Consider the following 24,014-nt stretch of genomic DNA (forward strand, 5'->3'; position numbering starts at 1 on the left):
TCCAAGTATAAAGGCTACATCTGGCAAACAAATTTTATTTTCACCGTGTAAGCTTGCATACTTAAAAAATGTTCCGTAAAAAGTTTAGAATTATACAAAGTTTATAAATAACCCTGCAGACAGACAGACATAGTAAATAGCAAGTATGTGTAATAACTTTGAATTACATCAGTCATAGTTACATAATTCCTGCCTAAGTCGTGACCTGTAGGGTCACTGCTATCTGGGTAGAAGTTATTTCTCATTATGTCAGTGTTCCATTCCCAACATCCATACATTTTCTGACTTGATCAGGTGAAACAACACTCAAACTAAGCAAGCTTACCAGTGACTATGCCAGAAACACCATCCCAGTGTTCCCAGCTGTAGTGAGGATCAGCGTCACCTGCAGGCTTCGTAAGACACGTTGCCAGGCCTCACACCTGGAGTTTCTGATTCCTTAGGTCTGGGTTGAGACCCGAAAATCTGCACTTGCAGGTTCACAAATGACAGTGATGATCCAGGGATCAAACTTCAAGAACCACTGTACGCCCTGCACTGAGGTGGCAACCACAGCTCAAGTACTTGAACATGTTAACTGAAACGGATGCAGTACCCAGCCTTAGAAACTAGCTTTGTGTGTTACTATCGTCACCTAACCCTTATCAATGGCCTGTCCTAATTTTGGCTTGTATATCAACAATAAAAACTTTTACTATTTCCATTTGTATTTTAATTTGAATACTGCATCCAAATATCTGATTTTCATAAAAATATAAATATTTTTTAAAAGATCCTGTTGCCTAAATAATGTAATTTTCTCCTTCAAATATCTTGAAAAATACTTTCACGGCATGGTACACAGATGCTGTGAAAAGAACAACTAGCATCCAGGAGCCTTAAAAGGCACAGAAGAGGAAGCACTAGGAGGAAAAAGGCCTGAAGCTTTGTCCCAAGAAAGAGCTAGTGACACAGCTCAGCAGCACTGCGCCTGCCTGGCAAGCACAAGGTCCTGAGTTTCATTCCCAGTACCAATAAGAGAGTCACATGCTGTACTTGGCGGGATGCACTCTGTCTCCTGGGTTGTGCATTTTAACAAGCATCTAGGTGATTCTGATCCTGTGATCCTTTATTTTTTTTAACAAGATCTTAGAATGATGTTACTTTTACTATTTCCATATAAACTTGTCAGTTTTTAATACAGAAACAGACACAATACTTGAACCCATCAACACTACACTAAGGTAAAAAAGTACAGGAACTTTTAATGAAGCCCAGGCAAATTCATACAGTTAAATAAAAGTAAAAGCCTCTACTGGGAGACAGTCCATCAGAATCTTTTTAAGCAAGTGCCTACTGACAAAAGAGCTTTTACAACATTATTATAACCCACGTCTGATCTCCCTATCTAGGTTTTTTTTCCCTTCACTTCAAACTTTATTCCTAAAACAGACAGGAAAGCTTTCCTTACTGGACTTAGAACTGCACTGAGCTGAAAATTTTTTTTAAGAAACAGTTTGGGAAACTATTTAAACTCAGATACTTTTGTAAGTAACTATATTAACAAACCTTTATGCTGTTTTACATCAATTTTTAAAGTGATTAAAAGGGGTGAAATCAGTGTATTTATTAATGGTTAACATACAGCCACAATGGCCAAGAGGCTGAGCTGCATCGATGTGGTACACTCAAGAACATTCCACACTCCTGGATGGTCAAAGCAAGGCAGCTTATGAAACAACAACAAAAAAGAAGGCATCAAAAACTAGTTTTGAGAAAAAAAGATAAAAGGATTATTCTCCAACTCCTGGATGCCAGGAAGCAGAGTTTTCCAGAATCAAAAACAAAGCCCTAATGGAGAGCTCCAGGACCCACCCCGCAGGGGTCACATAGTTGGTTCTATTGCTTTTAACTAATTCATTAACACAAACGATTTTGTCTCTTTTTTTAAACCCCAAATTAAAATTAAGGACCTACCATAACACGCTTCAGCAATGCAAACACCCTGAGATAATTACCAGAATCTACGCAGGGATTTGCTATTTAGTACAGTTAGTATAATTCAAACGGAAGTCATTTCATAAAAATAACAACTGTCCCCATCTTCCAAGTTCTGTTTCCTCCTCTCACGGTCACCAACGCAATCTCTTTTGTTAAGATTCTTCATTGCTTTAATGCAGAAACTGCTTACTAAAATTTTCCAGCTCATTTTCAAGTTGAACAGCTTTATTTCTAGTTTAAAAAAAAAATATTATGATAAGTCAACCAGGAAAATGCATTCTATCCATTCTTAAAATGTAAAGCTCTTGCCAGCTTGCTGGTAGTTTTTTTGTTTTGTTTTGTTTTGTTTTGTTTTTTGCAGAACCGGGGATTGAACCAGGCCCTTGCACTTGCCAGAGAAGCGCTTATTCCACTGAGCCATCTCCCCGGCTCCTTTGCTGTTAGTTTTACTGGAACTCAGGCTTGACTATTACAGATCCTTTTAAGAGCATTCAGTGTGTGCTACAGCATCTGTGCAGTAAACCTAAGTGTCCAACAGCTAAAAACAGTTTAAGATAAAAAGACAAAAGCTTCAATAAGGAAAAAGAACCACAACATAATAGACAACAGGGTTGGGCTGGAGAGATGGCTCAGTGGTCTAAAGCACCTACTTAGAACAAGCTTAGCAAAAGCATCAGGGACCGTGTTCAATCCCCCAGCACCACATGCCAGCCAGCCCGCCCCCTGGTGGGCTGAGCTGGTCTCTCTCTCTCTCTCTCTCTCTCTCTCTCTCTCTCTCTCTCTCTCTCTCATAAATAAATAAATAAATAAAATTAAAAAAAAATAGACAACAGGGTCTTGGCATCTTCCATGGGAATTACATGCTAAGTCACACAGGGTCTGCATGAGGGAAGCATGAAGCCCTTGATATAAGTCACTTTATTTTTATGTATTTATTTTGTGGTACCAGGGATTGAACTTAGGCCCTTGCACTTGCCAGGCAAGCGCTTATTCCGCTGAGCTGTCTCCCTGGCCCTGAGTCACTGTACACAGGGAAGCTGGCAGATGTGCATGGGTCGTGGGGTAAGATGTTCTTCAACACTGCATCATACTTGATGCAGCTGTCTATAACAAGAAAGGAAAACTGAAACTGGATCTAGCAGAATCAGATCAGTGCCTCCCATTCCCACGCTGAGAGGGTGCTTTTCCACTTTATGGAGAGAAACAACTCTTTTTATTCCTGCATACCTATGATGCAGTCACATTAAATGTACATAAGCTATAAGTACCACCAAACTTCATAGGCAGCTCTCCTGGGGCATTAAGCAAGTTAACACACAAATCATTATGCCTAATCTAGTAATCATGGAGATTCTACACACAGCTGTACTTTGCTTAACAACTATGCTACCTTCTAAGAGTCGCTCATACATCACTGGTTGATTTCATTGTAATGTGAGCATCGCACAATATATACAAGTCTGTATGTAATAATCTACTACACACCTAAGCAATCCTTACTAGGTTAATTTGTACAGCAAACTACTGTAATGAATACCATAGGCAATTATAACACAGTAGTTCTGTATAACTAAGCAAACACATGAGTAATGTGTCACACTATGACCTCATGATGGCCATAAGTTCAAGGCCAGCCTGAAGTACACAGAAAGACCATGTCTCAAAAATTAAATAAAAACAAAGTAAAATACAGCCCTTGAGCTGCCCCTACATGAGCAACTTTACGCAGTATGTTCCTAGGTGGTGCCAAGTGATTTTCACAGACGAGCCGACAGGCCCGCTAAGGGGCAGGAAATCTGAAAGAACTGCCCAGCACAGGACTTAATGCGATGCTTCCAGTCGTGTACCCCAAAGGAAATTTTATTCTATCTTAAGAGAATCCACAATAAATCATGTTAACCAGGAAATCCACATTTTTATCATAAAATCTTATCTTTGTTAAAGTACACCCAGTAGTCCCCAATGAGAACAGAAGCTATGTTTTTTAACATACAAGTATAAAAATTAAATTACAATTCTTCTGTTCTGAGAGGGTACTAATTTAAGCTAACAGTTAAGTACAGGCTGGTGATACAGCTCAGTGGCAGAAGCATCTGCCAGCAAGGGCAAGGTCCTGAGTTCAATTTCTAGTACCAAAAAAAATAAAACAGTTAAGTTTAGATCTATAAAATTCGTCCAATTTACTCTTGTTAAAATTCGTTTTCGAATTTTAACATTTTTAAAATGTTTTTTAAAATTTGTTTTGAAGTTAAATGTGAAAGATCATAATTTAAACCAACAAATTATAAGTTTTAATATGAATTCACCCATAAATGCTTACATTGAGAAAAAAAGTTTTAAAATACCTTAACAGCTTTGAATTGCTTTGTATTTTCTCCAGCTGATCTATTTCTTTGGATAATCTACCAATTTCATCTTCCAGATGCCTTTCAGTAATATCAACTTGCTGGCATAGACGAGCAAAAGTGGTAGCCATTTCCCTTAAAATAAATTTTTAAAAAATAAGTCATGAATTCCTTCTAAAATTATTAAACTTCAATGTAAAACTATTAATAAAAAGAAAAATTCTGAACAAACTTGTATCATAAAGAAAGCACTGCTAAGACCAAGATGAGCGGGGGGCTAGCGCTGCTAACGCTAACTACTGTGAGCCGGCCTTCTTCTGCCTCAAGAGGCAGCACGATCTTGGCTAGATGGTTGTGAACACACAGTCAACTATGGAAAGGCAGCAGGGTATCTGTCCTGAGGAGCACAATAAGCGTTACTCTTCCCCTAGCTCATTAATATGAAATTAAGCCAGGTGTGGTGGTGGGAGGCTGAGGCAGGAGGATCCCTGTGAGTTGGAGAACAGCCTGGGATACCAAGTGAGCTCAAGGTCAGACTGAACTGTAGAGTGAGACACTGTCTCAAAATAACCCAAACAAACAAAAAAGAAATTAAGAAAAAAATTCTAGGAACTTTTGTGAAGTAAAAAAAATTTTTCAAAATCATGGCCAGATTTAAGCTTGTGTCACGAGATAAAAGCTTACATCAAATTCAGTGCTCATTAACATACGGGCTTTGGCAAACACAACGCGTGTACTGTGCACAGGAGCAGTGGGCCATGCGCACTGGGCTGGAACACAGCTACCTCGCGAACCTCTCCACCCGGCTGTTCTGCACACCCTCCTCTTTGCTGTGCCTTTTGTATCTCCATTTACTTCACTGCACCAAGCCTCAGGGTAGACAAGAGTATGTTTCATTCTTTAATATTTTACTAAATATTCAATTAACATTTACCTACTATATTTTAACTGAGTAGTTATGAAAGACTGCCTCTATGAGAAAGTAACATTCTGAAACATATGATTAACTTTTTATTTCCCATAAGCCCTAGCATAATTATCACAACAGGCAATGACTAAATGTTCAATAAGCAAAAGAATGGAAAGCTGCATTAACTTGTTTTCATTTACATGAATCTCAGCTCATTTCTTCTGGTGGCCCATATATCTTTACTAGAGAAAAGTCCTTCCTTAATACAAATAAAACTGGACTGGTGAGATGGCTCAGTGGTCTAAAGCACCTACTCAGAACAAGCTTAGCAAAACACAGGGACCGCGATTCAATCCCCCAGCACCACATGCCAGCCAGCCCCGCCCCCTGGTGGGCGGAGCTGGCCACACACACACACACATATATAAATAAAGTTCTTTTAAAAAATACAAATAAAACTATCATTTAAAATAAGAGTTCACAAGCTGTAGGGAGAAAGGAACCTTTCTCCACTGTTTGCGAGAGTATAAACAAGTACAACCACTGTGGAAATCAGAATACTTTTCCTCAAAAAAACTAGGACTAGAGGTGCCATTTTTCCCAGCTATTCCCCTGGAACATCTTCTTGAAAGAAGAAACATCATACCACAGCAATATATGTGCACCATGTTTATAGCAGCACTACTTCTAACAGCTTAATCTTGGAAACAACAAATGCCCATCAAGGAAAGGGTAAAGAAAGATGTATTTTTATACAATGGAGTACTACTCAGGCATAAAGAAAGATAAATTTGAGATTTTTATAGGTAAATGGATTCAACTTGTGACTACACTGATAGGTGAAATAAAGTATAGACACCCACTGCACTGGCTCCCTGGTGTGAGAAACTGAAGGCTAAGGTCCAAATACAATAGATGTTGTGAAATGGGAAGAAACTGTTCAAAAGGAAAGAACTAAGGTGGAGCAAAGGAAAAAAAGGACAAGACAGTTATACAGCTAGTTTCTCTTGGTTCACTGAAAAGGTTTGTGCTCACTTCTTTGAGAATTTCTTTGTGCCTGTATCTTATACTCTAAGTAACTACTTTCAAGATAACAGTACACAATGTATTAACCACCATTGTTCTCCTTATGTGATCTGAACATTTATTTTTTCCATAAACTAAAAAAATAAAAAGGGCTTAAAATAGATAATGGATGAATGGATAAGTTTCTGAAATCTGCAGTCTTCTTGCTTCTATTTTCTCCTAGCTATAACTACATTAGCTAAGGATGTCAGAAATAGTTTAACCTTTGTGTAATTCCTGTCTGCTTAGTCTCCATTCCAGACATCATATCAATGCAAAGTTATTTATTCTAGACATAAGTCATTTATAGCATCACTTCCAGAATTTCCAACGATCCAAACCCCAACCCCTGTATACACAGACAGGAACTGGTCTTTGTATAGGTTTATACTCAAATTACACAAGGTTTACACCCAGTACACATCTGCTGCCAAGTACGGTAATGAACGCCTGTAATCCTCCTGTTCTCGAGGTTGAGATAGGAGGACCCCCGAGAGTTTGAGGCCAGTCTGGGCTATACAGCTTAAGGCCAGCCTAAACCCTGTCTCTTCATTTTCCTAAATATATTCCTTTCCTTGCTACTTTGAGTTTTTTCTCTGCCTGATCTTCCTATTTAATACAATCAAATCTCCTATTTCCTCTAGGAAAGCTCTCCTGGTCCACTACACTCTATGCAGTAAGTAACTGCTTGAGCCCTACATTTCAAAGACACTTCATCTTCTATAATACCTGTCACTTTCACTCTGTATCATATTTATGCACATGCTACTATTGTCAGGCTCAATCCAAGTATGTCACTCCCAGCACCCAGCCTGTGTGCCAGCGGCAGCATTGTTCTCAGAGAAAACCCAGCTCAGCACTGGTGCTCTTGCCTTTGACAAACAGGATGTCTTAAAAAGAGATAAGATGGAAGACAGATCTTCCAAGCACCAGGACATCTGGAAATACCCAGACATTTACACGGGATGCCCCAAGGACTTTGACCACTGAGGCACCAGGCATTTAGAGAACTTTGATCGCTGATATTTACTGAGATCTTCACACCTAATGTCCTTTGCCTGCTTTCAGGCCCTGTGAAGAAGCCAGTATTGCCTACAGGTATCAAATCGTATGCCTCCTCCCCTTCACACCATTCACAGCTATCTCTTTCATGCAACTGCAATTTCCCTGAGCTTTCAAATATTTTATTCTCAAGTGTGTTCAAATAAAAAATACCGTGCCTTGACAATGTAATTTCACTAAACCAATAAAACAAGTATCTAAGATGTCTAAAAACAGAAATTAGGCAGACATAGGTATTTATTATAACAAAATCCTCTTGAAATATAAAAAATAGTGACTTTAGGTTGGTATCTTCGGACTACAATAGAAAATTAAGTTCATCATAAAGTCAAGAGTCTGGGACTAAGCCCACTTGTTAACTGCCAAAAATCCATTCCATCTTCAGTCTTCTAATTAAGAAGGCACAACTTCTCTACCTAAGGACAGAAATGTAAATGTGTAACAGGTCTGCTGACAAATTATCTTTTGAAAACCTGCCGGAATTCTTGGGCGTTCCTACATGCCAATTATAAAAAGTTCAACTCTAACTGACCAGGAGAATGGGGAAAGTAGCAGGAGAAGGCCGCGGGAGCTGTGCAGTTATTCTACTCCTTCACCTCAGTGCTGATTCGCAGTGTCCACTCTCTGCCACATGCCACACTTCAAAGATAAGTTTTTAAATAAAAGATACATCTTTCACTTACTGTTGCACTTGGTGACTGCAGTTTGCACTTGTGAAGCTAACAATCATCTGCAATTTTTCAGTTGCATAGTTGACAAACTGCTGCTTAAAGGCTCTCTCTTTGGCATGGGTGGTCCATGTTAGCCTTTCATAAAGATACAACGCTCCATACATGCTTAATGAAACAGATACGAGTTTCCAGCCTATAGTTTTCCAAATCTGTAAGATAAAGTCACAGTTTACTCTAAAAAGAAAAATACTAGCTGGGAATATATATATATCTCCATTTTCTAAAAATGTGTGTTTCTTCTCCATGAGAAAATATGAAGTTGGCTAGAAACCAATGACATAGAAAAGTGATCACACACACACAAAAAAATAAATTTCTGTGGGGCAGGGGAGATGGCTCAGTAGAATAAGTGCTTGCCTGGCAAGCGCAAGGGCCTTGGTTCAATCCCCGGATCCACCAAAAAAAAAAAAAAAAAAGAAAGAAATTTCTGTTGAATGACAATGGAATACCCTTCTCGGACAAAACTAAACAAAACAAGAGGATACAAATGAACAGCCATTTTGCAGCTGTATATTCAAAATAGGATAGGTATACAGCTACATTCTCTTAATTCAATGAATAAAAAGATATGTTCTAATAGTGTTTGTGGACAGGATATCATGCCTGCATCATTAATTATTGAAACTGTCCTACTAATTGGTTTTGAAACTGTCTCACTGCTATTTGTTCCTCAAAATTATTTTTTTAAAAAAGTGATCAGCACATAAATACCAGCAAAAACTTTTATAATTTGTCAGATTTGATAACCTGACTTAATGTATCTCAAAATTTTCAACAACTAAGAACTACTACTAAGGTGAGCATAACACACACCTATTACAATAACAGCATTTGGTGAGGGAGGCCGGATACATAGTTCACTTCAATACTAGTCTGGACAGAATAAGCAAGGCCTAGTCTTGGAAAGAAAAGAAAAACAGTACAATACAAAAACTAATCTTTCCTACTTTTAGACAGATTCTCTTTGTATTCAGACCCACCCTTAATGCTCCCCTTCTCTTCAGTGGTACGCAGGGCCTACGCATGGTAGGCAAGAAGTTCACCACAAAGCACAATTCCAGCCTCACTAGACCTTTTCTTTTACTGTAACACATAATTTTTTTGTGTGCTGTGGGCTGAAGTTACAGTTCAGTGGTAAGAGTGCCTGCTTACTCCAGGCATTGAGTTCAATCCCCAGTCATGAAAAAAAAAAAAAAAAACAGCACAAAACCCAGATGATGGATATATTTTTTGTGAAATTCTTTACTAATTTTAGCCTGCAGATTTTTATACTGCTTTATAGGTACTGAAAAGAGAAGAAAATACACTTTTCCATTCATGGTCTAACAGACATTTTTGTGACAATTTCAATTAGAGTGATGCATGACTGTAATCTCAATACTAATAGGCTGAGGCAGATCATAAGTTCAAGGTCAGCCTAGGTTACAGAGTGAGCTCAAGGATAGCCTAAACTATGTAAAGATCCTGTTTCAAAGAAACCAACCAAACAAAATCAGTTATAATAAAAATGTTTCTTACCACTCCTCCAACAACGATGATGCCCATAGAAGTCCTAGATGTAAGAGAAGCCAATCCTGTTATCAAGGTAACCATGAGTTCTTCCTGTGATGCATTGACTGGCGTTGCTGGATTAGTAGGAGCAGTGGGGGTTGAAGCTAAAGATCTAGGGAGCTAATAAATTTAGGCAGTAAAAAAGTATAGAGTCAAATAAGTGTGAGATAACACATTTCTAAATTATTTTTATTTCTTTTAAAACCAGAACAGCTAATGCATAAAAAATAGCTCTGAATAACACATCTAATACAATAATGTAAATAAACTGAAAATGAGTTTCTGTGACATGGACCAATGATATCATGCATAATGCATTTTCACAATATATCATGGGTCTACCTATATCAGTAACTCACAAGAGAAATTAAACTGCATTTTTAAAAAAATAGACTTTTAAATAGTTTGCACCTGCCTGACAAGCACAAGGTCCTGAGTTTGATCCCCAGTACCAAAAAAAAAAGGGTACATGAAAAATGTTCAAAATCATTACTCATTAGGGAAATGCAAATCAAAAGTATCAAGAGCTACCACTTCACTCCCACGAGAATGAAGGAAATAGGTGCAAATACGTGAGAAACTGGATGCTGCATATAATTCTGATAAGAATGTAAAATGGTGCAAATATTTTAGAAAAAAGCTCGGCAATTCCTCAGGAATATGAACTTCCACTTTCCTAGGAATTGTTACGGTCTGTATGTCCCCGCAAAGCCTCATACAGTCAAAGTCAGGCTCCTAAAATTTGTGATTGATTCATGGTCCAATATTGGGATTATGGGTATGAGTGCTACATGGTCCTGGGGTGGGCACCTGACACAATATAAGGGAAGGAAAGAGGCTTGCTCTCTCCTCCCCTTTCACTCTTGTTGCTGTGGCTGTCTACTGCAGCTATGAATCGCTGTCCCCTTGGTCATGCCATCCTGCCTTGAAACCGCTACATATGGACTAAAACATCCACAAATTAGATCTTTCCCTCCTGAACTTCGGGCTGCAGGTATTTTGTCTCAGCAATGAGAGTAAAGTCATGAAGATAGGAATGAAAACACATTCCTACAGGCAAATACATGTGCATGTTCACAGCAGCATTTTTCATACTGCCCCAAAGTACTACCAGTACTATCAACTGATGAATGAATAAATGTAAAGAGAAAGAGTGTGATCTGGTAGCACAACGCACATACCTGAAAGATGGGCTCTGATAATCCAAGTAGCACCCTCTGAGCATTTGTGGGGCCCAGAAATCGATGCACAAGGGCTGACCAGCCCAGGGAAAAACGAAATACAATATCTTCTTGAAAATCTGAGCATAACTTATGGCAATTTAGGTCATAACTAAGGTCAAACTTCTTACAAGGGATCAATGTATGAAGTTTATTCTGTATATCAGCTGGAAGTAATGGCTTCAAATTTTCTGGAAACAAAATTAATTACTATAAGAAATAATGATAAATAATGGTTGCCTTCTATAAAATATCCAAAGGAAAGTAAATCCTTTATCAACAAAGAAAAAAAACTACACATGACTTTGTTGACATAAGCATTACCAATAATTTCCTGCTGGGATTGAAGCATTGAGGCATTGACTTCACTGGTGCACCGATCAGCCAGATTTCTTCCCATACCATCTTCTATGTGTTTATTTAACTCCTGTTACCAACAATACATGTTAGCATTATTTTTTCTCCAAAGTATGTAGATTTTTAAGGACTTCTGAAATACAACAAACACTAAAATGATCTTAATTCCATCTAGAGGACAAGTTTTGGTTGTTTTTGTTTGCTCTGTAGTCCTGGAGACTGAACCCAGGCTCTCACAACTGTGTGCTGAACATGGCTCTCCCTAAACCACCCCTGCCACCCTCTCTATAGCACTATGTACAAGGCAAGTCACACGTATTACTAGTGCACGAGACTGCCAAAGTGACACAGAAATGGCCAAACCACAAATAATAAGACTTCAGAAGATAAGAAAACTGTCTCAGAGTGATTTTTTTTTTAAGAACACCTTAACTTACACTTTTATATACTTTCAATACACTTGGAGTAGGATGAAACTCAGAACAAAATTCATCAACCAAAACAGACAGCCGACAAATTTCATCTGTCATTGCACATGAAACCTGAAAATATTTAAAAGATTAAAGTTTAAATTTTTTTAAAGATTATGCATTATTAAAAAAATCAAACAGAAAAACTAATGTATAAGGGTTGACATTTATAGCATTAAAAATATTGTCATTTCCAGATGGTGATCATAAAGTTATTACCTTGTTTGCCACCTCCTCAGTAACCTCCTTGATTTTTTTCTTAACATCCAGTGTTAAAAGGTTCATTTGATTTCGAATAAAGTCCAGTCTATCGATTTGATCTTCTCTCTCTTCCATTGAATAAACCCTATTATGTAACCAAGAGTAATTAATACTCAAGAATATATCGCAGTCCCGAGGAAATTAAGCAAGTACATTTTTATGTACTCAACTATTTGCATGGCACAAGAAAAAAAAAATGTTTGCACTTCGACATCTGAAAGTATTCAATTATATTTATTTTGTTTATAAATACTTTATATAGCTAATTAGGTATGAACTACAGTTTCTGTTCCCACTTGGTACCTGATGCAGACAGGCTCAATGAATAGTCTAAGTCTCCAAGCACTTCACAAATACAAAAAGTCAAACTAGTACAGTGACTTCAGTTAATAAGCAAGTGTCTGCAAAAGGTACCCTGGCAAGCCAAATCCAGCCATGAGCCAGTTTCTGCTGAAGCTCTCAAGGGACACAGCTGCGCTCTTTCAGTTTTACACAGAAGGAACGTCTACGGCAACACAACTTCCTTACAAAAAGGCTCTATGTGGACACCACACTGCACTGAGGCTGAGAACAGGCTCAGGTCCACAGTCGTATGTTCTATGGGCTGGCATCTCCCTACTTTTGTACTTTATGTGTTTCTGAGATAGCACAAAAATCAAGCAACAGATGCAATTTAGGGACGGTATTCTGAGCAAACGTAAAAACATAAAATTTCAATTTTATCTACTCTTGGATTTAATCTTCAGTTCTGTTTCCTTGAACTGGCTTAAGTCTACCAAAGATCCAAGTGAGGTATAACATCATGAGCTGTTATCAATTTAGTGATGCCTTTATTTTTATGTCTAGTACACCAAGTTTATTAGAACTGATTTTCCTCAGTACTGCCATGTATTCATTTCCAACTTAAAAAACAAAACAAAACAAAACAAACAAAAAAAAAAAAAAAACAGGTCATGGATGGACTACATCAAAAGGATCACCTGATTTGGAATTTCTTCAGAAAAATTCTGCTAGAAGCAATGGTTCTTCCATTGTTTTAAAGACATTTTATACTCACTAAACATTTTTAAATCAAAACTTATGCACAGGAATACTGAGATTTATAAAATGTAAATGATGAGTTAATAGTTACAGGATAAATATTTGTACTTTCAAATATTCATTGAATGATACTCAAGTAGACAGCAGTTAAGTTGCAGAACTTATTTTAGTAGAAAAGTACTTACAGTACAACTTAAAACCATAGGGTTAATACTCTGACACAAAACAACATTTTCGTGTTGCAATAAAGAGAACTCATACCTTGTTTCTGCTGCTGCCACGTTTATTGAATCCACTATGTTTTTCACAGTGTCTAGTATCTGCTTAGCTCTGACAGTGTGCTGTTCAAACTTTGTTTTCACTGCTGACTGCGAGATACACTCCTGCGAGGGGCCCAAGCCATAACACATTACTGTAATTCCATCCCAACATTTTCAGGAATTTAAACACAAAAACTTGCTGATTATAACTTAAACCAAATAGAAATAAAAATAGGAAAAGAAAAAAGCACAGTATGCACAACTTATAATTAGATTTAAAAAATGAAAAGTAAAAGGAGTTTTAACAGCAAGTTTGTATCTTTTTGTGTTTTTTGCACAGTAATGTGGAATGGGGCTTAACTATAACATTTAAAAATAAATAAATGGCACTATATTCAATGTTAAAAGGTTTCTCTATTATAAATACCCTTTCTTTTTTTCTTTTTTTTTTTTTTTGGCGGGAATGGGGATTTAACTCAGGCCCATGCACTTGCCAGGGAAGTGCTTATTCCACTGAGCCATCTCCCTGGCACTATAAATACCTATTTTAATTAATTTATTTTTTTATCTTTGTACCAGAAATTGAACTTAGGACCTTGCACTTGTCAGGCAGGCGCTGTGCTGCTGAGTTATATACATCCTGCCCTCCAATCACTTTTGAGCCAATTTGAGTTCATTTATTTTTCTCATACTCATAACACACAACCTAATAAAGCTCTTCACTCAGTTGAGAATAAGAATTTCTATTAAGAAAATCAGCTAAATAATGATTCATGTAACACTACTAAAACAGCTTTCTATAGATTAGTGTGACAACTTTAAAAGTAATCTTTAGCAACCAACAACCTAAATATTTAAAATAACTTATAGAAAAACACCTACAATCATTTTAAAGATCATCCTCCTTCATTATTAGACTACTGGAGATATACACAGGCTGGATAATGCCCTACCTGCTCTGCTTCGCCTGCAGATAACCGCAGATCACAACTCATCAATAGTACAAATCAATTATGCATTTCATAACCAGTGTTTTAATAGACTACATCAGAATATACAGCATATGGTAACATTTATTTTGTAAAATTTTTCAACTTTCAACATATTTTATACTATTTGGAGTATTTCTGGAGAGAGGGCCTTTCTATATGCCCTGGCCTTGAGCTCACTATGTAGTCCAGGCTGGCCACAAATTTATGGTGATCCTCCTGCCTCAGCCTCCCAAGTAGTTGGATCACAGGCATGTGCCACCAGGCTGAGCTTACAGTACTATCTGTTATCTAAATATTTTTTTCCCATGATTCACCAAAGTTCACAGAACTGTTACTTTATTTTTCTGTGATTTACTTCACAGAAAAATAAATTGTGCACTAGCAAAACATTTAAAAACAAGTGTTTACAGAGAAATGCTATCCAGCCTGAACTACCTATGAAATGCCAGGCAGGTCACATCAACATCAAGCTATACTCAAATCTCCTGTTCTGACTCTATTTTCTTAAAACTCTTCGTTATTTATATCATAAAAACTGTTAAATGCTGAAGCTTATCACCATCCCTCTGTTGTCAAGAAGGTAACATTAAGGCTTTAAAAGGTACTCACTTAATTCTCTAGTTATCCTGAAGTCATTACGTAGCACGTTACTTGCTCACTAACTACTACTTAAACTGATACTTAAATTTCTGTCTCTAAAATTATTTGTGCACCTCACTCAGGGATCTTTTGACCTGTCAGCTCTCCTCTTTAGCATCTTGTTTAAGGTACAGAAAACAAAATTTCTTTAGGTACAGGACACAGAAGGGTAACGCATTTAGTCGACAGCCTATAAAGAGAGCTTCACTTCTGCCCATGGGACATGTGCTTATGCGGCACTCACTGGCACGGACCTTCAAAGGAGTGGTGGTGGGAAGCCGCGGTCTGCCTGCGCTGTACAAGCCTAAGGCACACACTGAACATTCCAGCATGTTTCCTTCTTTGAGACCACCAGTAGTCACCACCCAATAAACATTTGAGCTATAAACTACTTATCTTCTAATAAGCAAAACATAGCTTTGATTATATTTTAAATAACTGTGCCTCATAAAAGTGTCAAATTAATTTCACAAAATAATAAAAACAAAAATAATTTTAAAAGACAAAAGGTTAAAAGAAACTCTGATCCTCGATGAAGTAGATCTAGAAATCAGCAATGAAGATTCAAATTCACTTGTAACAGCACAATGTTAGAGCTAGACTTGACAGAAATGAAAAGATCTCCAAAAGTTATTAGACAATGTTAATCTTGTTACAAAAACATATAATGATGAATGAACATAAAGACAATCTTTTTCTAAATAAACACTATTATACATTAATTAGCATTCCCATTCATCTGCAAGAGAATAAAAGAGAGCAGGGAAGAGCCCCTACACACTAATAGGCCATTTCCATGGGAACACACAGTATACAACATTCCCATATCTATTTTATTAGAAACTAATTTTCAGAGGAATTTAAGATACTATAGGGAAAACAATTAAATTTCCATCATGTCAGTGTGGTCTGTAGGCCACATTAAAACCTTATTAAACTGGGGCCGGGGAGATGGCTCAGTGGAATAAGCGCTTGCCTGGCAAGCCCAAGGCCCTGAGTTCAATCCCCAGTTCCGCCAAAAAAAAAAATAATAATAATAAAACCTTATTAATGACTGTGAACCAATTTGCAGTAAGGGCAACCCAATTATGATAGTTTTTTTTTTTTTTTTTTTTTTTTTTACTTTCTAATAATATCTAGAATACTGGAGGTGGAGGTACGAAATCACCGTGCAGCACTGTGGCTTTCGTCACAACCACGGACACAAGCCTTAAATGTGCCATTAACGCTTCCGGCCAAAGTATCCAAAACTTCGAGGAATGAAGTTTAAAGCACTGCCCCTGCCCCACCCTCTGGGGGCTTGTTACAGAGAGACGAAAGGCAGCCCAGGGCCAGGCTAATCCCGGAGCAAGCGTGGGTGGACCAATACCGATATATATTAGCCAGATGTATCAAATGCTAATATTCAACCTCATTTTAAAGAGAATAAAATAATAAAAGCATTAGAAATGATACAGAATTTCAAAAAATATATATAAATTCAACAATGGTTGTTATATTGCACACTGTTGTCTTCAAAGTAGTTCAGATTACCAGATATAAGCATTAAAAAAAACCCAAAAAACTAAGTATTAACTGTTGCTTTCAATAAGCCATTCATTTTGTTGTGTTTTGACTTTGGTTTCTGAGACAGGGTCTCCCTGTGTATCCCAGGCTGGTTACAAACTCACAGAGATCTTCCTGCCTCAGCTTCCAGAGTACTAGGATGAGAGGTATGCACCCCCAAACCCAGCTTCAGCCTCATTTGTTTACCTCTCACATTCTCTCACTACACACTCATGTACACAATACACACACACACGCACACACACACACATACAGGTATACATAAAAGAATGATTGAAAATACAGTGAATATTTAATTCTTAAACTTATTACAATAAAAGATACAAGGCTTAGAACAATTGAATAAGCACATTCAAAATGCAGCACAGTATTCTGAGTATTTTAAGGAAGATTACTGGCAATGTGTCTTTTCTTGCCAATTTTAAAAATTTAAATATTTGCCATATTTATTCATACATATGTATAAATCTGTGTGTATATACATACCCACACATATTATGTATGCACATATGCACACAACGCATGTTTTAAAGAGCTAGGATCTTACTAAGTTGCCCAGGTTGGCCTTGAACTTGGGCTAAGCAACTTTTACCATGGAGCCAATACTACTACTTACCAAGTCCACACCTGAATTTCACCAAGCATCCCAAAACTGCCTTTACAACAATCCAATGATATTTTAGAAGTAACTCTATACCTCCCTCCAATCATATAACCAAAACTATTAAAAACAGATGAGAAACATTTGAGCAAGAAAATCTGAACTTCAGGCTGGTAAGATAGCTCAGCAAACTAAGTGCCTGCTTAGGTAAGTGCAAGGACCTGGGGTTCGATGCAGCCCCGCCCCCGGGCACACTGAACTGGCCACCGAGTCTGAGTGTGGTGGCACCTGCCTGTAATCCCAGCACTGGGAAGGCTGAAAACAGGAGGAGCACTACAAGTTGGAGCTGTATAGTGAGACCCTGCACCAAATACATTAAAAAAAGAAAAAAAAGAAAAGAAAATTTGGATTTCTAACTTGCCTTTCCAATAATGTCTATCTACAAATGTAGACTAAAAAAACCAGAAAATCTGGATATGGCAGTTACATATCTGTGATCTCAGTGCTCAGGAGGCTGAAGCAGGAGGGTCACTGCGAGTTCTAAGCCATCCTGGGCTACAAAGTGGGTGCAAGGCCAGTCTGAGCTGCATGGCAAGACCAGCTCAAAAAGACAAAAAATAAGAGACTTTAATTTTTTTTTTCTTTTAATCTTTTGAGACAGGGTCTTACTATACATTCTAGGCTGATCTTGAACTCTCTATATATCCTCTCCAGGCTAGCCTCAAACCCATGAGAATCTTCCTGCCATACTATATATAGGCATGCCTCACCATGCCTGAGAAACTTTTTGAAAGGGCTGGGGATCTAGCTCAGGGCAAAAGTCCTGGGGCTCAATTCCTACTCTCTACACACACACACACACACACACACACACACACACACGAATCAGTAACACTGATTTCTTGATTGCTTTTACTCTATTTAACTTCAAGTCTTGAGGTGGGAATAAACTCAGAAACAGAGCACTTGCCTACTATGCACAGAGCATAGTGCATAGAGCATAGTGTGGGGCTGAGTACACAGAATCACAAGAAAAAAACTTCTAAGTCTTATTTAACTTGGTACTCTAATAAGTGTTCCAAATACTTAGTTCCTTTCAAACTGAATCTGAGGCCAGCCATGGCAAAGATCAGCTGGTTAAGATAATTTGGTACAAAGGTTTTTTTCTATAAAAATCATTTTATAAGAATACACAGAAAAATTAATTCCAAAATAAGGAGAGAATGAGTATAAATGTCACAACACAAAGCAACTAAGAAATAACCAAGAGTTGGACAAAAAGAATCAGAACAAATTTTAACTTTTCTCAGAAAAATGCCAAAAATCATATTTAAACACTATTAAGAAAAAAAACTAAAAACTAAAAAAAAAGAAAGGGAGAAAATTTATACTAGATACTGAAACCCTTAGGATACAACCAAAACTACATTCATAAACTCACAACCCTAAATCCTTTTTAAAATAGAAAAAATCAATTTTACACCATGTGAAAGATTAGTGAATAATCCTAACGCATCCATTTTTTTTCTTTTTTAAAAAATTTATTTAGTACAGGATCTATAGCATCTCACTACACAGATCAGACTCATAGTGATCCTTCCTGTTTTTTAGCCTCACACACACTGGGATTACAGGCACATACCACCATGCCCAGTCTCATTCGCTGTCTCAGCGCCCCACAAGGGCAGAAATGCATCAATCTAAGAAATCATAAATTACCAAGACTGATGTAAGAAAAAAACTTCAGCTTTCTGAAGGGAAGAAAAAAACATGATCTGGTCATCAAAAATGTTTTGGCCCTTTATAACACATGCAGTCGTCTTTACCCCACTCATGGTCTTTCTTCTCTCATAAGCTTAAAGATGAGATGACAGCAAGTTTCTACTTTAAAAATATCTACCAGGCTGGGGATATAGCTCAGTAATTGAGGGCTTGCCTAGCAAGCATGAAGCCCTATGTTCAATTTCTAGAATCTTTTTTTTTTAATTCTTAGAATCTTTAAAAAAAAAAAAAAAAAAGCCTACTAAGTATACTCAATGTTCATGTCCCTCTTATTAAAGCTGTTACTACCTATAAGCAGAAATAATTACAAATAAATTTTTTTCTAATTATGAGGTCTGAGTTCATTAACAGGAAGGTGGTATGAAGTCTGAGCAGAACTACAGTCTCGAAGGTTAATATTTGAAGAACTTTTCAGTCAAATGCAGGATGATTCCTAGTGGCTCTGAATCATCAATGATACTCTGTAACACAGCAAACTATCCACTCTCCCAGTGCCACACATACAGCAGTCATTTCAGTATCTGAAAGTATTACCGAGCTGTAAAAAAAATGAAAAGTACTATGGAGCTCTATCTTACTTTCATATTCACTCTGTCAATCACAGTTGGCACCAAATCAGGAGGGCTAACAAGAGGCAATACAGTTTAGAAATGTAATAAAATGTTGAGCGCCATTAGCCATGTTCTATTTATCTCAATGTGCATAATACAAAGGAAAGATCATGTTTGCTTTGCTCTATGATCTCTTCCGACAGCAGTTTGTCATGTTCTTGCACCAAATTACCAAATTCTAAGGCTTTTATTCACTGTACAAGACAAGCAATAATGAAAACCAGTTTCTTATTTATACATACATAAGAAAAGAAATAATCTTTAATTCTCAATTCTTACAGATCATCCACTTTGCAGAAGCTTCCTTTCTTCAACCTTCCCTTGTTTCACTTGCTGTGTCAGTAACTACACTAAATAACAGCAGAGATTATTGACAAAGACAGACAGTGAAAATGAAGATTACAATTGCTCTCCAACCAATGAACGTATTTTGTATTAGCCAATACATTCAGGAAATTCCTACCTCAAAAATTTGTTCAAAATTCTGAAACTCCTGCAACCTTGCCTGAAATCCTTCAGCAAGTGCCGCACCTGTAAGACAGGCCAAAGTTTTAAATGTAATATTACTGAGTTGTCTCCCCTTATCCTTGAGGGATATGTTCCAGGATCCCTCACGGAAGCCTTGACAGTAGATGGTATGGATCCACATACACAGTAAATCTTTTCCTACATATATACACACAAATGTAATCCCATTAACACCTTAAATAAGCATTTATCATGTACTGTGGCCATCAATTCTGAAATTAGAGGTGTGACTACAAAAACTAGTATAATGTTTTTCGTTGTAATTTTCACAGAGAAGATATATTCATAGATCTCTGTGACCTGAACATATAGTTTTTCTTTTTTCTTTTCTTTTTTTTTTTTTTTTTTTTTAGGAACCAGGGATTGAATTCAGCCCCTTGCCCTTGCCAGGCAAGTGCTTATTCTACTGAGCTATCTCCCTGGCCCTATTTTTTCTTTAGAGTGAGGCATTTTTATCTTTTCACTTACAGCACACTTAGCAGTTTCCCTGGGCCAGCCAGATTGCTGAGTGGACTAAAAGGCAGAGCACAGCAACTGGGGTTCAATCCCCGGTGTGTCATGCAGGCCCTGCCCCCGGGGTGTGCTGAGATGGCAATTAAGACTTGGCGCGGTGGTACGAGCCTGTAATTCCAATACTTGGGGGACTGAAAAACAGGAGGATCACAAGTCCAATCTGTGTAGTGAGACCCTGTAGACCCTGCACTAAATACATTTACAAAAGGAAAAAGAACAGCAGCTTCCTTTTGGCATGTCTGAACTGTCAGCATCAGTAAGCTCTCCTGTTCTTTGGGTCACTGTAAAACAGAATAAGGATTACTTGTACACAAGCACCACATAACAGTGCCAGCCCTCTGCCTAAGATGTCTGTGTAGTGAGGACAGTATGGATGTACCGGACAAAAGAATGAATTCCCATCACCTGGAATAACAAGAGATTTCTTCACACTACTCAGAATAGTGAGTTTAAAACTTATGAATTCTTTCTTTTTTTTTAAGAATACAATGTTTTTATTCACTAATGAACTGAAAGCCCATTTCTGGATGTTTCTTTCTCACATATACTTCACTTATTTTAGGAAAAAGCAAAGTCCTATAAACGGCAACCAGATTCTGACTCTGAGCCATCTTCATCTTGACTAATCTGGAAGCACTGGAGTTCGTTTGTAAGTCTCTTTGTCAGATGCAACCACACAAAGCCAATCACAAAGATTATTCTTTTTAAAATACTTCCTGGTAAGATATTTCAAACACCTTTTGGAGAACTGTTTGTCGGAAACAACTGTGATCTTATTTATGAACTGTTCAATGAGAACAACATTCCCAAGGTTTCCAGTTTTTCCATTGACTTTAAACTTCTCCCTCAGAAACTGTTCAAAATTTCCAGAATCAAAAACTCCATCTTCGGAGCCAGGGAGATGGCTCAGTAGAATAAGCACTTCCTTGGCAAGTGCAAACACAAGGGCCTAAGTTCAATCCCTGGTTCTGGAAAAAAAAAAAAAAAAAAACCCTCCATCTTCTACTGGATGGGTAAGGTCCAAATTAAACTTCCAGGTTGACCTCTGAAGGTTCTTGTCTTTCTGCAATGCCATCTTGACAGAAAGGGGACAATCAGAACGCTGAATTGTTTATTTCTGCTATTTTCCATTTAATGTTTCCATACCATTGTTTAACACTGGTTAGTAAAACCACAGACAGGGTGGGGGCTTTCTTATATACAGCAATATAAGATTTCTGGCATGCTACTGTTTTTATACCCTAAATTTGTATTTTTAAAAAAACCTGTAATACATACCACCTTCTGGCATCCCTTGTATTTTATGTTTTCTAGCACTAAGAACCTCCTTTGCTGAGACAAAGAAGATACGATTCCGTGCTTCTAGAGGGTCCACAACTTTAAGCTCCTCCACCAAGAAATGCATACATCTTTCCATGTGTTGTCTGCGTACCTGCAAAAAACATTAAAAGAATTTTAAAACTGTAAGCTACTGTATAAGTCACCAACCTGTATTGAATATTTTTTTTTTTTCAGAACCAGGGTGTATTGAATTTTTTCATAGTGACAGTACCATAATAATTGCCACGTACTTATTGAAAACAGAAAATTTTAATAGCCCTTGATACTTGCTGACAGGAAACTTCCTTCTCTTAATGATCTTCCTTTTTCTCTTAATGATCTTGCTTAAAACTGATGGAACATCAAATACTACACAACTATTACAAAGCACTGCAGACAAATATTAATTCTTAATATTTAGGTTAGGGAAAATAGAGAACAGGCTCTCAATTATGTATTAGGGGTGTACCTGATTAATGTGTGTATATGTATAAGATTAATAGTGGCAGGCAGGCAGCACCCATAAAAATGGGTGGTGCTTTTATTTCTCCCTTATGCTTTCCTACTTTCTATATTTTCTGCAATTAATCTTTTAACACTTTTGAAGTCAATTAAGCACTACAATAACTTTGCTAAAATGAAGCTATTTTTATTTTGAAATCAAAACATTAATGGTACGCTTCTGTTCTAATGAACACTGGGAATCAAAAGTCCTCAACAAGATACTTACAAACAATGCAACAAACAATATATGCAATACACCACATAAACAGAAAAACAAAAATCAATGAAGAAGCCTTTGGCAGTATCCAATATTCCAACATGATAAAACCCTTGGCAAAAACACATATAGAAAGATCTCACCTCAAACAAACAGGAATAAATGGGGGCCGGGGAGATGGCTTAGAGGATTAAGCGCTTCCCTGGCAAGCGCAAGAGCCTGAGTTCAATCCCCAGTTCCGCCAAAAAAGAAAAAAAAGAAAAAACAAATAGACATAAATGACAAATCCACTGCCAGTATTATACTAAGTAGGGAAAAACTCAGGAAATGTTTGTCTTATATCACAAACATATAAAAGTTAAAGTAAATAAATAGGAAAAAACGAAAAGCATCCACTCTAACATCAACAAGGATAAAGACTCTCACCACTCAGGTTCAACACAGTGCTATTCAAAAATTTAACCAGAACAATTACGTAAGAGAAAGAAAAAAGATACAAGTAGGAAAAGAAGAAATCAAGCAATCCTTATTCACAGATGACATTATCCTCATAAAAACTCTACCAGAAGCTTTAGAATAAACAAAGTCAGCAAAGTTTCAGGATACAAAATCAACACAAAAATCAACAGAATCCTACACATCAACAATAAACCCACAGAGGGGCTGGTGAGATGGCTCAGTGGTCTAAAGCACCTACTTAGAACAAGCTTAGCAAAGCACAGGGACCACAGTTCAATCCCCAGCACCACATATCAGCCAGCCCCGCCTCCTGGTGGGCTGAGCTGGCCACACACACACAAATAAAAAAAATTAAAAAAAAAAAAACAATAAACCCACAGAAAAATGAACCATGAAAACAATTCTATATAGTAGCTTCAAACAAATAACTAGTAATTAACCAAGTAATTGAAAAACCTCTAGAATGCAAACTATAGTACTCTGAAGAAAAGATTAAAGAGGACATTAGAAAATGAAAAGACATCTCATTCCTCATAGGTAGAACTATAATAATGTCAAAATGGATACATTACAAAAAATGCTATATAGATATACTATAATTCCAATCAAAATACCAATAGCACTCATCAAGCAACTAGAAAAAAATAAACATAAAATTTAGACAGAACCAGAGGAAAACTAAAATAACCAAAGAAATCCTGAGCAAAAAGACCAAAGCAGGAGGCATCACAATCCCAAATTTCAAATCATACCACAAAGCTACAGTAATAAAAACATCATAGTACTAGAACAAAAACAGATACTACTACCAACTCAACATAATTAAGTATGCAGAAACAACCCCAGGCAACTCCAGTTATCTAATTATTGACAATGGGACCAAAAATACATACCGGAGAAAATATACCTCCTTAACAAATGGTGCTGGGAAAACTTTGTTACCCATCCACTGAGATACCACCTTAACATAAGATGGCTGTTTGCTAAGGACTCAAAAGAAATAATAAATGCTGCCTAGATGGAGGAGAG

At 37.2% G+C, this 24,014-nt stretch overlaps 1 protein-coding gene across 1 annotated transcript in view; it reads right to left on the reverse strand.

Annotated features, from left to right (window-relative positions):
• The window catches only part of Mfn1 (mitofusin 1), a 51,688-nt gene continuing 27,674 nt past the window's right edge, over positions 1 to 24,014 (reverse strand). Inside the window, exons 7-17 of the mRNA XM_004648923.3 lie at positions 21,764 to 21,917; positions 19,908 to 19,975; positions 13,255 to 13,376; positions 11,911 to 12,037; positions 11,659 to 11,763; positions 11,189 to 11,291; positions 10,826 to 11,055; positions 9,612 to 9,764; positions 8,046 to 8,242; positions 4,326 to 4,460; positions 1 to 2,211 (exon numbers count right to left, since the gene is read on the reverse strand). Of these exons, the coding sequence (XP_004648980.2) occupies positions 2,151 to 2,211; positions 4,326 to 4,460; positions 8,046 to 8,242; positions 9,612 to 9,764; positions 10,826 to 11,055; positions 11,189 to 11,291; positions 11,659 to 11,763; positions 11,911 to 12,037; positions 13,255 to 13,376; positions 19,908 to 19,975; positions 21,764 to 21,917 (1,455 nt within the window). The 3' untranslated portion in view covers positions 1 to 2,150. The remainder of the gene's footprint in view (positions 2,212 to 4,325; positions 4,461 to 8,045; positions 8,243 to 9,611; positions 9,765 to 10,825; positions 11,056 to 11,188; positions 11,292 to 11,658; positions 11,764 to 11,910; positions 12,038 to 13,254; positions 13,377 to 19,907; positions 19,976 to 21,763; positions 21,918 to 24,014) is intronic.

This window comes from Octodon degus, unplaced genomic scaffold (assembly GCF_000260255.1).
Source record: "Octodon degus isolate 3935 unplaced genomic scaffold, OctDeg1.0 scaffold00298, whole genome shotgun sequence".
Classification (NCBI taxonomy): Eukaryota; Metazoa; Chordata; class Mammalia; order Rodentia; family Octodontidae; genus Octodon; species Octodon degus.